The 20,848-nt window shown below is 46.9% G+C and overlaps 1 protein-coding gene across 1 annotated transcript in view; it reads left to right on the plus strand.

Annotated features, from left to right (window-relative positions):
• Positions 1-20,751, plus strand: part of LOC111839291 (leucine-rich repeat-containing protein 75B-like) — a 31,763-nt gene extending 11,012 nt beyond the window's left edge. Inside the window, exons 3-4 of the mRNA XM_023803056.2 lie at positions 2,013-2,125; positions 17,499-20,751. Coding sequence (XP_023658824.1) covers positions 2,013-2,125; positions 17,499-18,102 — 717 coding nt within the window. The 3' untranslated portion in view covers positions 18,103-20,751. The remainder of the gene's footprint in view (positions 1-2,012; positions 2,126-17,498) is intronic.
• Positions 20,752-20,848: the final 97 nt, after the last annotated feature.

Raw genomic sequence — 20,848 nt, forward strand, 5'->3', positions numbered from 1 at the left:
GCAACTGTATAACCAGGACAAAGCAATTTCCCTCTGGGATTAATAAAGTTCTTTGAATCTTGAATCTTGAAAAAATATTCAGTTTTTACACGTTGCCATAGTCCCCCCTCCTACTATAATGCCGCTTTTCTACTGCCACCAAGAACCAAGCCGTACTGAGAACTGGCAGATTTCCATTGTAAAGTTTGCAAGCCAAACCCAAGTCATGCTGGAGTCATAACCATGCTGGCACGGCGCTGCTCACGAGCCGGGCGGAAAGCGTGACCAAACCAAGCTGGCTGCATCACCACCATCTAATTGGCTGAAATGCAGGGAGATACTGGTGCTCTGAGCATGGATTATCTGAAAGAAATGCGTATACTCTATATATTATTCATTATTAGTAATATCTCACATTAGGATGTATTTATGCATTCTCCCTAACTTGGAGCGTGAAAATTTCCAACCACCTACTTACTGTAAAAATGTACTATAGAACAGCTGAATGGAATAGACTCGTAATGCAAATTTATGCAAGCTAATGCTAATTCAGCTAGCGTTTGATGCTAACATAACATGGGGATTCTCACAGACGTGCTAGCAGAAAGTAGCACACAGTAAATCATGATGTACGTCGTGTGAAGAGTAAAGAAGCGTCTCTTCGGTTTTACGCACTGTCGCTCTCTAATCCCCAAACCAACCCTTCTGCAGTGGAAAACCGAAGTGACCTAGAACCAAGCTGGAACTAGTCTCTTTTCATGGTATGGCTCAGTTCCTGTATACCAGTGGAAAATCACCATATGATACTGGTCCAGACTGGTGCAAAGCATTGGCTGCAACCCTATACATCTATAAGCCTAATTTTGATGAATCATTACCTGTTCTGTAGGGGACAGTCACATGATCCCATGGTGGGGGAGGGGGCAGAGTGGGAAGCAGGGAGGTGGGCAGTTTGTGCTGATGACCGCTAATTTTTTGGGGTCGGGAACCAATTAATTGGTTTTCCATTATTTCTTATGGGTAAAATTCGATCAGAACTCGAACTTTTTAGGATTTGATCCGGAGTTCTGAATGGATTAAGTTTGAGTTCTGAGGTACCACTGTATTTGCCTTATTGCCTGCTGGAATCCAAAACATAAAAGGTTGCTTTGATCTATTCTTTTTTTTGTATTTTTTATTTGGAGTTCAAGTTGATACTCATTCCCAGCCCAAAACTGCATTCAGATTCTAATCCAGACTGATTACCAGCCTTAAGTAGTTTACGATTTGGATGTTTGGCTTCTTGGATGAATATGAAAGGCAGTGTGGTTGCAGGGATGGAGAGACATAGTCCATGTTAATGCTTTTCATCCTAATACCACAAAAAAAAAAAACAAAGACAACAAAGACAGATTTTTTTTTTTGCCAAATGTCTGGTGTTTCCTCCATCGTGTTGTTTTTTGTACGTTCCACCTACTTAGCTCTGGTTGGCACCAAAAACGATCAGAATCGTGTTTTTGTTTCAGGAGAAGCTGCAGGCAATGGTGCCCTGTAAGTAGGAATGGCAATACTCCAGATAATTTTAAAGCCTTTCTCCCGTTTGTAAAATATGGGGGTAGAAGTCAGGGGTCTTGATAAAGCAAATCATCTCAATTTCTTATGCAAAACAAAGATAGCTGCTCGCCCTGGAGCCAGGAAGCAGGCGTGGAAACGCATTCAGTGGAGTGGCTGCATGTTTACCAAGATGCCAGTGGAGTTGCTGTGAGTTACCAAGATGACATGCAGCACTTTCTCGAGCTCCCGTCTTCGTGAGCTGGGGAGGTGCCAGACCGCATAGGTGTAACTCAGTCTGGGGAGGTGCCAGACCGCATAGGTGCTGAGGGAGTGTTTTTGACATTCTGTACCTGAAGTGTGTTAAAAAGGAACCTCAGAAATCAACTGAATTCTCACCTAGGGCTCTCTCCCAGTGCCCGGGACAGCCTTCTTGTCTTGTTGGTGTACCGTTCCTGCCGGAGCCTGCGTGTCATTTGTCTGTCTGTGGATCCCCTTTGCAGGATGCCGACACCCTGAAGTCCTCTGATAAGATCTGCCGGCAGCTGATCTACCACCTGACCCCGCACTCCAAGTGGTTACGGCAGAGCATGCCCAGGAGGAAATCCCAAGCCTGGTGAGCCAGAGACACCAAATCTGCAGCTGGCCGCAGCCAAGTGCACTGAAATACCCATCAAATTGCAGGAAGAGTCTAACTGGCAATTATAGTTTAGGGATGGGATATGTGACTGTGAGGAGCCCTACATTAGTGTTTTTTATTACTTTAACCAGTGACCTTCTACAGGATGCTCTGCATAGTGCAAACCCAGAGTATGCAGTAAATCATATAAGCAGGTAGCGTATGGCATGGCAGGAAAGACAATCTATGTTAATTCTTCATCATTGGGGTTTTTCCCCTGTAGACAGCTGAAGGGAGGTTTCTCCTGCGACAATGTTCCCTGTAGCTCTGTCACATTCAGACACCAGGAGATCTCTGGGGATTAAAGAGGAACTTAGCCGTCCAGCTGGGTCGTCCGTCCAAACTCCAGCAGTCTCTCCTGAAGCAATGTCCAAAATCTGCTGTCTCCAAGGTCCGAATGGGAGGACCTATCGGACTCATGTGGTTTCATGTACCTGCACGGGACAGTCTAATCTTATGGGCTCAGGGTGGGGGGGTGGGGTGGTGCAGAGGTCTAATGTCCCCTGGCTGAGCTATTGGCAGCCCTGGACCAGAATGGCTGGCCTGTGAATCCCGTCAGAGCACCTGTGCCCCCCCCTTCTGCAGTGATTATAAATCTATGACAAATGAAAGGTCTGAAGAATGAATTCACTGCCTTCATGTAAACAATCCGACCAGGCAACTTGGGGAGGGGACTTCAATGCTGGGGTCGCTCCATGTGGCCCAGAGGTATAACTGACACCCAGTGATGGAGCCTCACGGGCAGCTTTGGTCGGTGGGGGGAGGGGGGGGGGAGTGGTTCATCTCACTCCCTGGACTTCTTATTGAGCCCTCCAGCAGCCTTTGACCTTCCTGGGACGCTGCCTTCTAAAAGAGAATATCATTCCCCATTTCTCTTGGTGTTGTATGAGGAGGTGGTGTTGCAGGGGGGTGGTGGGTGGGTTTAGGAGGAACACTCCGGCTACATCAGTGGTTCTCTTTGATTTGCTGCATCTGTTATTACTTGCCGATGTATGTGTACTTTGGTTGTTCTAGGTGTAAACATTACAAAGTTGTACGGAAGAAGGGCTAGTGGTGGATCTGAACAACAGAGATAACAGTTTAGTTTTTCTGAAGGCCGCTGCCTTATATCTGGTTGGCTGTAGAAAGGCCCATTAGTTCTGTAGGACTTGCTTTAGTGAGCAGGACTGCGTCGCTGAGCATCCCCCCACCCGATGTAATGTGCTCTTGTCTGTGTCACCCCCTGTCCTTCCTCACCCAGGGGGGCCTACTCCATGATGAATGGTGTGAGGCTGCCATTCTCCTGTGAGATAGCAGCAATCGCTAAAGTGCACGAAGCACAGCACGGGGAAATAATGCTGCATTAGCGGCACAGCCACGTGGATTTCCAGTTGCCACTTAGCTCAGAAACAGAGATTAGCTGTGCTAAAAACATGTACTGGCTTCGACGCCAGCGGCTGTGTTGAAGTAAGGCAGCCAGCTCAGGAAAACATTGATGAGAGCCAGACAGTCTCTGGGAGAAAAACGCGGGACAGGGAATGAGTATGTGGGGGCGACAGCATCTCACTGCACTGCTGCAGTCGATTTATCGTTCCCGTCCGTTCAGCCTGACCTCTGAGCAAGGAGATGCCTATCTGTGTTTACTGCTTAGTGAACAGATGCGTGGATGCTCACATCTTCTGGGTCTTTCAGGCACGAATGCAGACTGGCTTCAGCGGAAATCGGATAATCAGATATATATTTGCGCTGTGTGTACCATGTGTGATAGCCAAGCCGCATGCCTTACTAAGGTCTCCTTTGTACTGAGTCATGCGGCAGACCTACTGCTCAGCGGCAGTCTGACACCTTCAGAAGACAAGAGGTGCAGCTCAGATTAGTCACCATACCAGGGACTGCGGGCCCAGCAAACAAACACAGCCAGCTACTGCGCTAGTGCCACATCACTCAAGCGGTATACGGGTCCAACAGATTTACTGACAGGAACCGAAGAGCACATAGTCTTCCAAGCTGTGGCAGTTCTGTGGCCTTAGAGCAAAGGAGGGTTTTTATATCGGCTGATTTACTAAGTATCTCTGTTGCATGCACCTTGAACTGTACGCCACGTCTATTCCTGTTTACAGGAACACTACTGTACTTCCCATGCATTTTGACCCAACACAGCCTGATACTTCACAGAGGCTTCACAGCAAGAACTGATTTACTTGCAGTCATGTACCACTCCTGTAGAACCCACCTGCCTTCATAGTTCCAGATAACTTGTTCTTAACTAGTCTCTGTTGGAATTATATCAGTGTGTTATGGGGGTGTGGCTAGCTGGATTATGGTGCCTGCAGCACCCTCTCCCCAAGCGTGTACAGATGACCATCTCTAACAGCCTAAACCAGAGGCAGGTCGCATTTCCACTGAAGGTTCTGGTTTCTACTCCCACGTACTGTGCCTTTGGAGGCTGGGTAAATTTTTCCAGACCCAGCTCTTTGTCAGTGTATATCTCAGGTTGGACAGTCTGGCCAGGTCTTGCTGGCAAAGGCCTTCAGGAAACTCATGAGAAAACCGCTGTTTTTTTTATTTTTGAACCCGGGTGCTCCCTGGCTTACCCAGAAATCGGCACAGTTATAACAGGAGCTATAAATAGCAGCCGTTTTCCCCCTTTGAAGGTTCTGCCTGCCAGCACCCCGCACTGGGGGAGGGCTTGTTTGTCAGTCGATGTTGTTTAAACAGTCATATCCTTTAGCATCCAAGGCTAGAGAACATACATACTACCCAAAGAACCTACCGTCCACTGAGAACAGCAGAGATTATCCCCTGTAATAAGCAGGAATGCATGGGCGTAAATTATGGGGGGGGATAGGGGGGTTGTTGCCCCCCCCCCCAATAAATCAAAACCAGCTAATACAACCCCCCCAATAATCATGCTTCCCCCGTAATGGGTGGAGACCTCAACCCCCCCAATGTCCCAGCCAAAGTTACGCCCTAGCAGGAATGTGCTGTGGTGTTCAGGCCTGTGGATTCTGGTGCATTCAGGGTTGATCTTTCACACCATAGAGGCTGGATGTCTCTGGGAGGAGTGAGAAAGGTGCTGAGCCGCTTCAGTCACCTGTAGCCCGTCACTAATCATATGAGACAGTCCTCTGTTTGACAGATCAAACCGTGTCTTCAGCTATTATCTCGATTTTGCTCCCTTGCCCCCAGCCTCTTGCCTCTCTGGCTGCCGTACACCCTTGCTATAGCCAAAATGGATGTCCATTGTGGACATAAAACCTCAGAAGTTAAACTTCACAGCTAATTTCACACGAAACTACACCCCCACCCCAAAACAATGGAGGATGAACAAGTTGTTTTATTAGTTATTGGGGGGATCGATTGTGATCAAAATGGGACACAGCCTTTCATTTTTATTTTATTTATACAACCTGCGATGTGTTTATAATTCATTGTTATTGAAATAGATGTTCCATTCTCCACAGATAAAAAAGGATGTAACGTTATTCTGATAATAAGCGCTAACACGCATCAGCGATATCAGACATAAATATATTGGTTAACGATCTAATTTTCAACTGTTCGGCAAAGATTATTGCTATAAACCCAACCCAGTAGTTTGTGTTCTAATTAAAAGTATCTAGTCTGGAGGACTAAAAAAAAAAAGCTTCTGGAACTGCCTCGGATGAACTATAAACCGGTCGAGTTCCTGCGGTGAAAAAAGTTCTGGTGCCTGGAAAAAAGTTCCCGTGGTGGAGAAGCGCCTACAGTTTTCGTTTGGTTCCCCCATCCTCATGTAGCAGCGTCATCCTACACCTTCAGTTGCCTGGGCTCTGGCAGAAGCTTCTCTGGTCTCTCCGATCCCTCGAGCATAGCTTGGGTAAAAGATGGCAGTACGCAGCCTGAACAGCGCTAGTAGGCTTACTGTACCTCACCGCAAAACATGTGCCTCAGAATTTTGGCTTTGTTTCTAGGCAGCTCCAGCAATAATGATTCCAAAAATGTGTATGTAACTCTTCATGAGATCGACTTCATATGTATCCATGAGGAAAATGTAGGAAATTTTCATAAGCCGTGTATATGTCTTTTGAAGGGGGTTTCATCAACACTGATATTTCTTTCAGCACGCAATATAGTATATAGTATACAACAACATAGTAAAAATACTACTGCGCAGTATATTAGGTATATATTGACAACATAGTGTTCAGTACTTTATTGGATACTATGCTGTGTTCAGCACACCCCCTGCTGAATTATACCGTTCGGATACCTGGGGAGGCCTATGGTTCACTTCCCTGACCAGGAATTGACCCGTTGGCTTCATTTTAAACAAGGCCATCTTGCGCCATTGTGGGTGGAGAATGAAGATTCTATCAAATTCAAGAAAAAGAAATTGCATGGAAAATTAGAGCTGGACCATGGAGCAACAGGAAAAGGCGGCCTGTTCACGAGTAACATTGTCTGTTACGGTCGGTGGACGGTCGGGTGCATGTGCATCATTTACTTGGGGAAGAGATGGCAGCAGGATGCACTATGGGAAGGCGGCAAGCCGGCGGAGGCAGTTTGATGCTCTGGGAAATGTGCTGCAGGGAAGCCTTTTGTCCTGGCATTCATGTGGATGTTACTTTGACACGAACCACCTACCTAAACACTGCTGCAGACCTAGCACACTCCTTCATGGCAGTGGTATTCCCCGATGGCAGTGGCCTCTTTCAGCAGGATATTGTCCTCTGTCACACTGCAAAAATTGTTCAGGAATGGTTTGAAGAATGTGACAAAGAATTCAAGGTAAATTCAACTTACAGGACTTAAAGGTTAACTGCTAACCTGAACATGGACCGGGAGTCCAGGCCCCGAGTGGTCAGAGCTGTTTTGGTGGCACGAGGGGAACCCACACAATATAAAGCAGGTGGTTTTATTCTTATGGCTGATCAGTGTGTACTAGATAATCTTGAAAAGGAACCCTCAGTAAAACTGCAAAGCTTCCTAAGTTTTGTTGCCTAGGACAGAGTAAAGATGTTTTAGGGAAAATTATCATGAGGACCCCCCCCCACCAGCACCACTTGGCAAATTCTATCACCAAGTTGCTTTTGAAAATACCATGGTACAATGTCCAGATGGCATGACGGTATGAAGAATTAGATCCAGCTGTCTGTTGCAGTCCATGCAATGTGACAATTGCATGTATGTAACATAAAATGTCAATATTAACATTGTCGAACCTTGACATGTGTACGTTTGTATGCAGATCAGCTCCAGTGGTACATGAGGTACAAAATTACGAGTAAGCGGCGAGTATGAAATGGAGGTTGCACAAAACACACTTCAAAAATTAATTCCATACTTGATGAAAAACTGCATTTATCAGCATGATCTCCTTTATGTCCCAAGTTCCAGGTTAGAAAGGTTCTCGAAGCATGCAGTGTAATTCAGAATAATTTTTCACCCAGAAATTAACTGTGAGCATAAACGTCACAGGTACCTTGCAGATAATGCAACCCACCCCCCAGGATTTGACAGCCATGGCATGAGAAAGCAGCAGAGAGTTGTAACACCCCTGGAGGGGAGGAATCAGTTTTTAAACTCAAAATCATATTTATCTCCATAGTGCATGACTGATGAGAGGGCTGAGAAAATGGGGGTTTTCCTGAAAGACTTGTGCCATCACAATTCTGCAGTAGGACGGGGCCCAGCGTGGGGGTGGACCAGTGGAGTAGGACGGGGCCCAGCGTGGGGGTGGACCAGTGCGGTGGAGCAGATGGGTGGGATGGGGCCCAGCGTGGGGGTGGAGCAGATGGGTGGGATGGGATGGTGAAGGGGTAACCTTCCAGCTGTGACTCTGATCTCATAGGAGAGTGAAGGGGTAACCTTCCAGCTGTGACTCGATTCAGGCAGAAGTTGAAGGGAAACTGTGACTCAGATCTTGTAGGAAGGTGAAGGGAACCTTATACCTGTGATTGTGTGTGTGCATTCAGCATGTTGGGAAGATGCAGATGGCAAGGAAGGTAGTGCCATTGCTTGCAGAGCCTGAAGGATGGGGTAGTATCTGTGGGGTGTGCCTCTCCAATTGTCAATGCTATGCCCCCCCCCCTGTCTGTTCTGGGATTTCTGTGGGTCAGCTGGTCCTCTGGGACACACAGTCGTCCATGTTTTTGCATCCTCCAAGCTCCCTCCTAGACACTCCACATTTTTACTAGGGAGATGGGAGGGAGCAAAAATATGGACTGTCTGTGAGTCCCCGAGGACCGGACTAGGAAAGAGTGGTATAGATGAATAATGCAGGACCTGCTAAAACTTTCATGTCTTTGCAAAAGAACACAGCCTAGCAAAGCAAATGTCTAATCCCAGGAGACGTAGGGGAAACCTGCAAAAGCTCCAGAAAGAAATCAGAGGGTGGGGGGGGGTTCCATATAATTTATTTATGGCGGTCCACGGAGTAACTTAACTATTTACTTTAATAATTTGTAAACAATGTAGAAAATGATATGATGGTGAAAGGTACCGTTGTCATTGCACATCCCCAGGGCCCAAAGCCGTACCCACTTCCCATGGTTATGCTCTACCTTTTTGTATCCTGTAGTCCAGTTTCCTCCAGGTATAATACACTGAGATTGGCTTGACTATGCCCTGTAAACTGTATGGCAACAGAGAAATGTAAGTTCTAATAAAAAGAAGACTATGGACTGATTTGGATGTATAATAATAAACAAAATAAAAATATGGATGAACCAAACAAAAACTGAGCATTAGCCATGGTGATGATGAAATGTGAGCTGGAGTTCTGGTAGTGGCATGGGGAAGAGGTACAGACCCCTGCTCAAGGAACAGTGGGGATGGGACAGGGGGACGGGGTACAGACCCCTGCTCAAGGAACAGTGGGGATGGGACAGGGGGATGGGGTACAGACCCCTGCTCAAGGAACAGTGGGGATGGGACAGGGGGACGGGGTACAGACCCCTGCTCGAGAAGCAGCGGGGATGGGACAGGGGGACGGGGTTCAGACCCCTGCTCAAGGGACGGTGGGGATGGGATATGGGGTCGGGGTACAGACCCCTGCTCGCGAACCTACAAGGATGGGACATGTGGATGGGGTACAGACCCCTGCTCGAGAATCAGCGGGGATGGGACAGGTGGACGGGGTACAGACCCCTGCTCGAGAATCAGCGGGGATGAGACAGGTGGACGGGGTACAGACCCCTGCTCGAGAATCAGCGGGGATGGGACAGGTGGATGGGGTACAGACCCCTGCTCGAGAATCAGCGGGGATGGGACAGGTGGATGGGGTACAGACCCCTGCTCGAGGAACAGCGGGGATGGGACATGTGGATGAGGTACAGACCCCAGCTCGAGACACTGCAAGGATGGGACAGGTGGATGGGGTACAGACCCCTGCTCGAGGAACAGCGGGGATGGGACATGTGGATGAGGTACAGACCCCAGCTCGAGACACTGCAAGGATGGGATATGGGGATGGGGTACAGACCCCAGCTCGAGACACTGCAGGGATGGGATATGGGGACGGGGTACAGACCCCAGCTCGAGACAGTGCAGGGATGGGGTATGGGGATGGGGTACAGACCCTTTCTTAATGTGATAGAAACCTGAATAATGAAACTGTGTAAATGACAGATATCAAGTTCATGCCCTGGGAGGTGATACCACACTGTGCATCCTAAGCCACCTGTGAACGTGATCATTTTCAGTAGATGTCATTCCCATACCACGATGATGATGGTCAGCTACATAAAGGCCTAGATGGGGTAGAGTTTTCTGTTTCAGCCATGGTTTTATTAAAGCCATTCATTTTCTATTAAGGAGAAGTATTCTGATTTAAAAAGCCCTATTTCCCTCTTCTCCACTGCATCACAGACTGTATCAGCCAGACCCTGGCAATCAATACCAGAGTGTTAGCCAAGTAAGGATCTGGCTGCCAACCGAAACAGGTTGGGGAGTGCTGTCAGACTGCCTGCCCAGAGTGCCTGTTTCCACTCTCAATTTGTGGTGTGTGTGTGTTGTTTTTTTACGTGCAGACTGGAGGTGTTTGTGTGGGTCTGTTATGGACAAAGGCATGCCATCAGCTGTGCTTTCAGACATCAGCTGTGCTTTCAGCGATCCTCAACATTGCGCCCAAATCGGCCATTGTTTAATTTGCCAACCCAACTGCTTGGACTGGAAAAAACACATAGTGATCTGTAGACAGGGCAGTACTGAGCATCAGTGTTCAGACTCCTCCAAGCTGTCACGTGACCCACAAAAGTGGGTGAGTTTCAGCCAATCGCAGAGACCCAAACAGTGAGCCTCCTCGTGTCCCCACTGGGCCCAATAGGTGGCCTTCTCTCATTGTGGCATTTTCAGTCACATTCTCTGCCCTTCCAGCTGTCCTCCCAGGTCATTCCACCCCCGGAAGCCCTCAGGAAACACTCATGAGAAGTGTGGACCGCTGGTAGCATACTGGGCATTACGGGATTCAGAGCTGAATCCCAGCACAGGCCATTGCTTTGTGCAAAAACAACTGGGAAGGTACTATAAGAAATAGATAGTATGTTAACTAGCAGAGAGCCTTACTCATAGCCTGTTTTTCAGTCTCCCACCAGGGAGCCAGGAGCTCTTCGTCTCTGACAGGCAAGTTGCCAGTGACACTCCTGGAAGTCACGGTCATTCCCAGGCGGGGCACGGTTACCGGCCCACGGTCCACTGCCTGTCGCTGCGGAGACAGCGTCCTGGAAAACCAGGTGCTCTGTATGGTATCCAGGTGGTGTCGCAGATTTAGGAAGGTGTTGTGAAGCCAATGAGGGTAGGCGTTCGTGGTATGATAGAGCGAGGAATAAAAGTGAAAGAGAAAAGGGACATAGGAAGAAGCAGAGATCTGACTGCGATCCTCTAATATAAAAGGCCTCCCAGCACCTGGGACCAGCTATCTGTTATGGATCCGTGCAACTTTGGCACAATGACGAGGCATAGTGCAAGCAGGAACAAACGTGGACGACCCACTTGCAGCTCATGGGCAGACCAACGGGGATTTATTAACAAACAGAAACAAAACACTACAAATACTTATAAACCAAAAACAGACCATGATGGGTCAAAAACAAAAGGGGATAAACAAACTAATTACAAATGGGTAAGTGAGTGGGTGGGCGGGCGGGCGGGCAGGCAGGCAGGCAGGCCATATAGCAAACAGCAAAACTACAACCAGCATTACGTTACTGACATCCAACAAAACTCAACAAACCACTGGTGAGCTAAACAGAGGCAGGGACTTAAATACAGGAGAGTAACAAGACTAACAAGAGGCAGGTGAGATTAATCAACAAGGTTGGGAAAACAGGTCACAGGTGAAACTAATTAACTCAAAGGAACTAAACAGGGAAACTAAGAACTAACCCAGGAAACAGGGAAACAGACACTAACACTGGGGAATAACAGACAGGTAGAAACACAAGCATGGGCACAAAGAATTTAACCAAAACCAAATACAAATCAGAAGACACAGGAACTAGAAAAACTCATAGAATTAAACACTAGGGAACAAAACACAAAAATAGAAGAGGTGGGATTCAAACACGTGATGAAAGGGATTTGCATGTAGCTGCATGCTCAACATGTTGAGTCATGCGGCTGACAGGAAACAAGGGAAACACAAAGACTGGCAGGAGGGACAGGATGGCCAGCGATGCCTCTGCTGGCCAAACGGGGAAGGGATATAAAAGACTGAGAGAACAGGAGCTGACCCTGACACTATCAGCTTTACATTAGGGAGATAACAGAAGTACAGTTTAGCTCTTTGGCACTTCTGTCACCAGCTGCCTGCACCCTGTCTGTAAATAACAGATTTTCCCAGCTCCAAGCCGCAGCCTTGTGACTCCTGTTAGTGAGCCTGCGAGATCTGCCTCATGGGGAGAGCTTCATTACTTCAGCGAAACACGGACACCCTTGCTGCGTAACTAGCTTCCGGATTGTGACTGATCACACATCCCTCCCCAGGAAAGTGGGGCAAGTGTTGCTTCAGCAGAAATTCATAATGCCTCCATATGAACAGACCAGTTGGATATATGTAATTGTGTAGTATGGATAAATATAGTAACAATGTAATTTAATGGGAGTAATTTGACTGATCCTGGGAAACCCTTGAAGAGTCTGAGACAAAGAGTTGCATGGCCCTCAGTCTAGGCTAGTTTTTAGTCCAGTAACCAGGCTGACAAAAATGGCTGGGAAATATTCACTTTCCGCTGTAATGTAGTGCCAGACTGTTACTGGCACCTTATCTTGATGTTCGTACACCTGCATTACTGCCTGACTAACCCAGTGTCCTCATGGGGTAGCTGTTCTCAGGTCTAAGCAATATCCTTTTCAGGTTAGTCCAATCTGGAAGCAGAAGGGGGTGGCATATAGATCCATGGAATCTGAGAAGCAGATCACATAGGAAATGTGGGCTGCCACTCTGCTTCCTATGCCATGGATCTATAGGGTTAACTGCCACTTTGTTTGATCTCATAAATTATTCCTCTATAACACGTCTGCAGATGGCGGCGTCGGTGACTCTCTCAGTGTTTTTTTTCACCTCCATTTTGGGGAACGCACTGGTCCCCGTGTCCCCAGCTTCACTCACGCCTTCCACCCAGCTCCCCGAATGCGCCGGTGGGTTGTGCTGGCCTGTACCTCTGTCTGCATTGCTGCTTGTGTGCTGATGCACGGCCTGATTGCTTCTGTTGTGAGGCAGAGTCAGCCTCTGCTGCATCGCCCAAACCCTCCCCCCCGCACTGGAGCCGCGTATCAGGGCGAGCGGCATCCATGCTGTCAACGGCCTCTCCTTAATGCCTTCTCATCCCACTAATGCCTTCTGCCAGCGGTGTGTGATCTGTGCCTTCCCATAATTTCACTAGCAGGCAACAGGGTGCCTACAAAAACGTAGTCAGGAGTGCTTTCAGAAAGTTTTTTTTTTTTTTTTGCACCGTCATGGCCTCTTAGAATCGCTATGCGCTTAGTGACGGGTGGCAGAAAGATGCTGCTGTCAATCACCAGTTGCTAAGGCGACTGCAAGCGCAGCCCTCCCCGATTCTGCCAGTAGAGCCACCCTCTGGCTTTCATCACCTCCCGGCCAATCAGATCACTTCAAAGGACCAGAAAGGAAGACAGGTCAACTTGTTCCGTTAAACAAAATGCTGGTGCTGCCCCCCCATGTCTAATGCCCACAGAGAACAGGGCAAACACAAAGCAGTGAGGGGAAAATCATAGAGGAAATGCTCACTAGTCACTTGCAGTATACAAAAAAGTGTAATTTCACCCTTTACCATTCAGCAGAAACCATTATCCCAGATGACAGACAGTACGGCACGCTTTAATTATAATTAGCAGGCAATGCTGAGGGAAATCTCCAACGTGAATTTTTGTTCTAATATAACTTCAGCCATTAATCACAGTTCACGAAGCAGAATCTTCATTAAAGTGGCATCAGTTCGAGGTCACAGCAAGCTTAAGGGGGATAAAAATGACTGTGAAATAACTGAATCTGTGGGCTAGGAATGTGTGACTTATAGAAGAAAGTAAAGCCAATGAAATTAAATGACATGTGATCAGGAAGATATCTGGAAGGAAGGTTTGCAGCCTCATTTGAGCTCTTTCTCGCCCTTCTTAATTTCATATTGTGGTGCTCTAATCTCCATTTGTGATTAGACAGCTTCTACCTCCTGTGAGGCCGTCCCATTAGGCACCACACTTCTGTGATACTGACAGTCCTCCAGAAATCGGACTGCACCAGGTCAGTCAAGTAAAAGGCAAAAAAAATAAAAAAAATTTAACTGACAGGCAGCCAATGGTGAGCCGTCCTTGGTGTCATTAAAATCATATTCCAGCCTTCAGAAAAAAACCAGCTCTGGCAAAATATCAAAGCCCGATACCTTTCACACCCAACAGGAGTGCTCCAGCCTGAAGGACACTCCCCCACTCAGACACGATCAGCAGCTGTATGAGTCAGAGGAGGATTTCTCCTAAAAAGAAAAAGGCAGGACAGCTGACGTCTGCGAGGCCAAAGTACTGGAATGTCGTGGCCCTAAAGTGAGGTGGCCATCTTAATCCCTAAATCATGTAAATGGGATAAAAAGCACTGACCCTACAGCACATGAGGCACTATATTAATTTTCATTAGGTTTACATGACAGCGCCAGCCACGGTGTTCCGTACCAATTACCCATGTAGTAACAGCACATCTCACGTTCCCACACTGCAGATGTGACTGGGAAGTGAATTATGTATATAAGCTGGTAAGTCTGCTCCTGAAACTGGCATGACTCTGCATCCTGAAAGTGAATAGAACTGTCTTCAGCAGCCAGTAGTGACCCACCACTTCCATCCAAACATGTGAGCCGTCCACCCCCCAGCCTACGTCTGTGTCCCCGGCTGCAGATGTGCCAGACAGAGGTGGGTACTGGAGTGTGTGAGAGGAAACAAATCAGCTGCGAGAGACAGGTAGAGGAAGAGAAGGGGGCGGACGAGGAGAGGGATGGTGAGGGAATGAGGGAGGAGGAAGAGAAGGGGGCGAAGGAGGAGAGGGATGGTGAGAGAAAGAGAATGAGGGAGGAGGAAGAGAAGGGGGTTGGAGGAGGAGAAGGATGGTGAGAGAAATAGAGAGAATGGAGGAGGAGGAAGAAAGGGGCGGACGAGGAGAGGGATGGTGAGAGAATGAGGGAGGAGGAAGAGAAGGGGGTGGAGAAGGAGAAGGATGGTGAGAGAAAGATTGAGGGAGGAGGAAGAGAAGGGGGTTGGAGGAGGAGAAGGATGGTGAGAGAAAGATTGAGGGAGGAGGAAGAGAAGGGGGTGGAGAAGGAGAAGGATGGTGAGAAATTGAGAGAATGGAGGAGGAGGAAGAAAAGGGGGCGGACGAGGAGAGGGATGGTGAGAGAAATAGAGAGAATGAAGGAAGAGGAAGAGAAGGGGGTAGAGGAGGAGAGGGATAGTGAGAGAAAGAGAATGACGGAAGAAGGAAAAGGGGGTGGAGGAGTAGAGGGATGTAAGAGAAAGAAAATGAGGGATAAGGAAGAGAAGGAGATGGAGGAGGAGAGGGATGGTGAGAGAAATAGAGAGAATGAAGGAAGAGGAAGAGAAGGGGGTAGAGGAGGAGAGGGATAGTGAGAGAAAGAGAATGACGGAAGAAGGAAAAGGGGGTGGAGGAGTAGAGGGATGTAAGAGAAAGAAAATGAGGGATAAGGAAGAGAAGGAGATGGAGGAGGAGAGGGATGGTGAGAGAAATATAGAGAATGAAGGAGGAGGAAGAGAAGGAGGCGGAGGAGGAGAGGGATAGTGAGAGAAAGAGAATGAGGGAAGAAGGAAAAGGGGGTGGAGGAGTAAAGGGATGGTGAGAGAAAATGAGGGAGGAGGAAGAGAAGGGAGTGGAGGAGGAGAGGGATAGTGAGAGAAAGAGAAAATGAGGGAGGAGGGAAGGTCAGAAGGTACATTCTAGGGCTGCACCCTGAAAGTCCATGACTCAAATATTCAGTCAAAAACTTGGCTGAGTCATTCTTTTTTGTCTCACAGTGTGCATTACAATATTACAAATTACACAATAAAACAGAATGAAGCTAACAAAAGGGATGGCATTTCAAGGAAGGTTCAGGTTAGTGACAAAGTAGTGTTCCGACTACGATATAAATAACTAACACTATGTGCAGGTGGATTTGGGTTATAGGCTCTTTGAATTACGTGCAATAGGCGAGGCTCTGACTGCTAATCCACCTATGTGTCAGCAGGCACACTTTGGATCATTGGGTGCGAGTTAAATAAAGACTTACGGACTAAAGAAAAACCACTGTCAAGCAACTACTCTTTTACTCATTTACTGGAACCATTTAGAATGACGGTCATGTTTTGGCACTAAAGCCGTCTTCAGCGAATTCAGTGCTGGAATGCATCTGTAAATCCAAACAGCCTAAAAGAATTCATTCTTAATTTAGGACATGATTTTTGAGCGTTAATGGAGATAATGGGTCCTGGTGAATAGAAATATGTTTATTATACCTCTTATTCACCATCTGCTAATTCAACCACCAGGCCAGGAGGATATTCACGACCATAGAATCAGGTAGGTCATCACTGTGGTTTTACCAGTCCAGTCTGGTTTTATACCTAAGAAGTTTACCATTGACCGCATCCTGGCACTGAGGATTCTCATCGAGCACAAACAGGAATATTGGCAGAGGTTCTTTGCAGTCTTTGTCGATTTTCGTAAAGCGTTCCACTCAGTTGATCAAGTTGCCCTGTAGGACATCCTGATCCCTCCGAAGTTGCTGGATGTCATGGCTGGCCTGTACACTGGTACTGTGAGTGCTGTGCAGAGTAGATTATTCCCAGTTGATTCTGGGGCAGAGCAGCCCCTCTTCCAAAGTTCTTGTGTTCATTCTGTTTGCCTACATGTTGTTTTCTTTTTCTTGTGAACAAAGCGGTGATTCTTTTCTCTTTATGTCCCAGACATTGCTGACATGTTTTAAGCCCTGACTCACTGCACTACTCTGCTGTCATGCTGGCTGACTACCAGTTGCAAGCCTCATAACATGAAATGACATGAATAGCTTCCTGGGACAATCGGGACAAAAATAAATCCCTCAGTCCAGTCCTCTTCCCTACTCTCCCCCAGCTACATCACACATCCTCACACAGTCACACACAAACCTTCAAACTAGTGTGGAGAAAGAACTTCCATTTTCTGGCCATTTTGCTTCTTCGCTGCTAGTTTAGATGCACGGTAGTTTTAGGTAATATTGCTATTAGAAAAGACTTCCATGGCAGCTGTAGACAGATGAGCATTTCAGGATATGAGTTCAGTCCCTGAACCACTAATCTTTTAGATTCACATCTCCATACTACATGAATTCCTCAGTTCCTAAGGGAAGGAATTTTCCATGTGTTCCAGTGATTGATGATGACTGTGGACCAACCTCGGTTAACATGGGCTAATGGTGGCTAACTCTGGCTTGTGGTACATTCTTTAGGGGACAGCGAATGGGTGAATGCTACCTGTGTAACCGGCACAGAGTGCAAAGACATCACACTGCTCTATTTAGGACGATAGGTAGAAGCATTAGTCTGGGAAGGATGTGCATGATCAGCTCCAAAAAACAGCACCGTGTGTTAATATGAGCATACAAAGAATGCGCAGGCTGATGGGCGTCTTGAACAAACAAAATGAGCCATGAATGAAGTTGATAGGTAGAGAGGTAGAGAGACAGAAAGGAACAATGCCTCCCCAGACAAGGAGCTCATTCTGGTGTTCTACCAGTTCCTGTACACTCCAAAGAGCCATGATAAAAATTGCATGCCCTTTGGGAATTCTTCTAAATTATTCCATTTCTTCCCACAGCCTCAAAACAACACTTCAGAAGAAGCTATTCAATGATACAGTGGACCTGTCAGGAATCCCGCTGTCCACCAGGGACATCCACCGGGTGGCGTATTACCTTCAGAATAATGGCGATGCGGTGGCTTCAGTGGACCTGAGCTTTTCTGAGCTCCACGATGACAACCTGCGTCTCCTGCTGCCATACCTGGGTGCTATGCCCAAGCTGGCCACACTGGCACTCAATGGAAACCGACTCACCTTCGCCATTGTCAAGGACCTCTCAGAGGCCATGAAGGACCCTAAGAGGTTCTCCAGCCTAGCCTGGATCGACCTGGGTAACAACGTGGACATCTTCACTATGCCGCAGCCACTGCTGGTAGCACTGCGTAGGCGATGCAGCCTGAAGAGCAGCCTACCCACCATCTATGAGTACACGGAAGGGCAACCCTACAGCTACCACATGGAGACCTCTATCGAGGAGGCCAGCCACTGTGAAGAGGAAGAGGATGATGAGGAAGATGAGGGTGAGGAGGAGGAACTTGAGGACAAGCTAGAGCTGGAACCCTGGGGCATTGGCCAGAAGAAAGTGTCCCAGAACTTCTCACTGCACTATTGCGAGAGGTGATTCCCTAACTAGCAGTACCTCCCAGACGCTGGGCCTGACTTCAGTACCAAAGGCCTTCCCTTTGTTTCTGTTACCATGACAACAGGCCCCTCCTTTCCTCAAACTTCCACAAATTCCCACACCATGAGTCCAGTACTTATATTGGCAAGTGTGAGTCGTACATACAGAGGATGTCCCATCTTCGGGGTTCCACATTAGCTAGGTAACGCACCTCTGGAAATCCCAACTCTAAGAGTGTGCTGAGCCCTACGCTTGCCACTGACTTACTCTGGTGATTGATGGTGTTCCTGGTAACCAGCTGGGATTTCAATAGGAGCAGGGTGGGAAGAAATTCTGTGTGTTTCTTGAAAGAGCTCCCACCTTACTCGAAGAAGGATGGGTTGCAAGTGGATCCCGAGGTCCTCAACTAGAGCAACTTGGAGATGAGAAGACTGAGAGGCCCACATGGCATTGGCTGTACCTGCCACTGGTACTGAAGCCATAGACCGGACGGTGTTTTCGTCACACGTTTGCTTGTGAATTCCTGTGCATTGTTTGTGGTGAAGAGAATGATGGCACAGCCAAACGGAACTTTCATATTGTCTGGATTCAGTTTGTTGAACTGGGACAAACTGCAACTTCGGTGATTTAGTTAAATTGACTAACGTTGAAATATTTATCGTGTTTTTTGGTTGGTATTTTCAATATTTATCCGAATGTGTTGAACCTAATATTGAATGGCCTGGAAGCCGTAATTAAGGGCACATGTTTAAATAGTTTGTTAGATACTCGTATTCCATTGTGTATTTACAGGAAGGATGTTTGCATAATTAACAAAAATTAACTGATGATAACGTGGAAAGAGATCAAATTTGGCTGTTGATCACAATGGAAGCAAGTCACATATCCTCCTGTACAGGTCATAATACTATGGGCCTGAAGGAGAAAAAACTATCCTCTCTATTAAACAAAAAAATCTTTCAGAAAAATGACTTTGCAGTCTACACTGAACAAAGTCCACCAAAGGGATCACCTCCTGATTGGATGAGGGCATCCCATTAGAAGATCCATTAGCAGTGAGATCGCCAGGCTAGAGGTTGATTGCCTTCCAGTGATTGGGGCTTCAGCAGACATCGCAGAGAGGTTCTTAAAGAGAGAACTACTTCTGCACCACACTTCTTTTATGACAATGTGACTGAGGTCCTGAGAAGAAGAAAACTCAATAACCCCAGTGTCCAAGGCAGGGCCAGAAAGAGTATCGAAGATCCCCTGTCCAAGCCAGACCTCTGACCAAACTGGACTGCCACCCAAAACAGACCAAAACGTTGACAAAACCACTTGCTGGAAAGAGGGCTGCAGCAAAGGGTTTTCTGTTTCTTTGTTCAGCTGTGTAAATCTTAAAGAGACTTGGTTACCATCATTGTAGCTGATTACCAGGCCACCAAAACTCCTGCTTACTGTCACAACGTATGTAGCATCATACCAATATCTTGTACGAACAAAAGGATCAATGGATGTCAATCCTGGCTTCTAACTTCATCCTATTGGGTATAACCGTGTGCTGAAACGTGTCAGTGGCTAACCTGTCAGCTTAAAAGTATCTGCTTCTTTGTTCAGCAAAATAACACATCAGCAAAGTGACTTGACTGTTAAATATCCTCGAGTGGAACCATGTAGCCGACCTGGCTGGTGGAGTGAGGGGGCTGGAAGACGAGCAGTCGGACTGGCATCTTTAAAGCTCCCCGTGTACCGTTCCTAACACCTACCGTACATTTTTAGGAGCAAGTGTGCAAACAGCCCATGAAAGCTGTCCTGGTGCATATCTATCCTTTTAGCATCGTTAGTATTTTCATTTTCAATCAGATTATATTTACAAGTAAAAAAAATACAAATACATCTTACACTGCTGTCCTTATGTATGCTTTACTCACCCTTTGAAGCCACCAAAGTGAGTGTCTTAGATTGAAGAACTGCATCGGTTATGTGATTTTTGGAATCAGCAATGTAGGTGATTTCACTTGTATGATCTTGTATTACGGTCAAATCTTCAGTCATGTCATGTGGTGCTATGTCCTTTGTGTGCGTGTGTTTCTATCAGTCTTTGATCAGAGCTTCGATGGCACTTCGGTGTAAAATGGTGTGCAGCGTCCGGGATCAGATCTGCCATCTGTGTGCATCAGTAAAATCAGCCAAGCAGCTTGTTGTGATGCACGGCGCTGATGTGCTAGAACATTGTGTGATTTCGGTGTCTGGTCCGTTTGAGGTGTTACAAACTAAGCCTCACTTCTGCTGCTACAGTAAGCTAACTTTTTCCAACAAAACACAAACAAAATCTCAAAATATTACAACGTATTGCAAGGTATGTAGAAGACAAAGTTATAAATGCACATATCACAGATGTGAAACCCTTTGCTTACATTCTGATTAAATATTCTGTTACAGATTAGTTGGCTGTAAACTGAAGGTTGCTCTTTCCGGAAATAAATCAAGCTGCAGATGAAGATAAAGCAGCATAGTCTACCTGAACTGGGCCGACGGCCGGGGCGTTTTGGACGCATCTTACGCCCCTTAAATCTGCACATGAGCCAGGCGCTTCCACACACACCTGGTTCACTGCAATCGCAAACGGTGTTTCACAGGTTATTCAATAATAAAGAAAGTGAATCACTACCTTGGTGTTTCTGGTTTGCTTTGGCCATTATATTAAAAAAAAAAAGAATAGAAAAACAAATATGAGAGCTGAGAGTGTCTGCAGAGCGACCTGTAA

The sequence above is a fragment of the Paramormyrops kingsleyae genome, chromosome 2 (assembly GCF_048594095.1).
Source record: "Paramormyrops kingsleyae isolate MSU_618 chromosome 2, PKINGS_0.4, whole genome shotgun sequence".
NCBI lineage: Eukaryota > Metazoa > Chordata > Actinopteri > Osteoglossiformes > Mormyridae > Paramormyrops > Paramormyrops kingsleyae.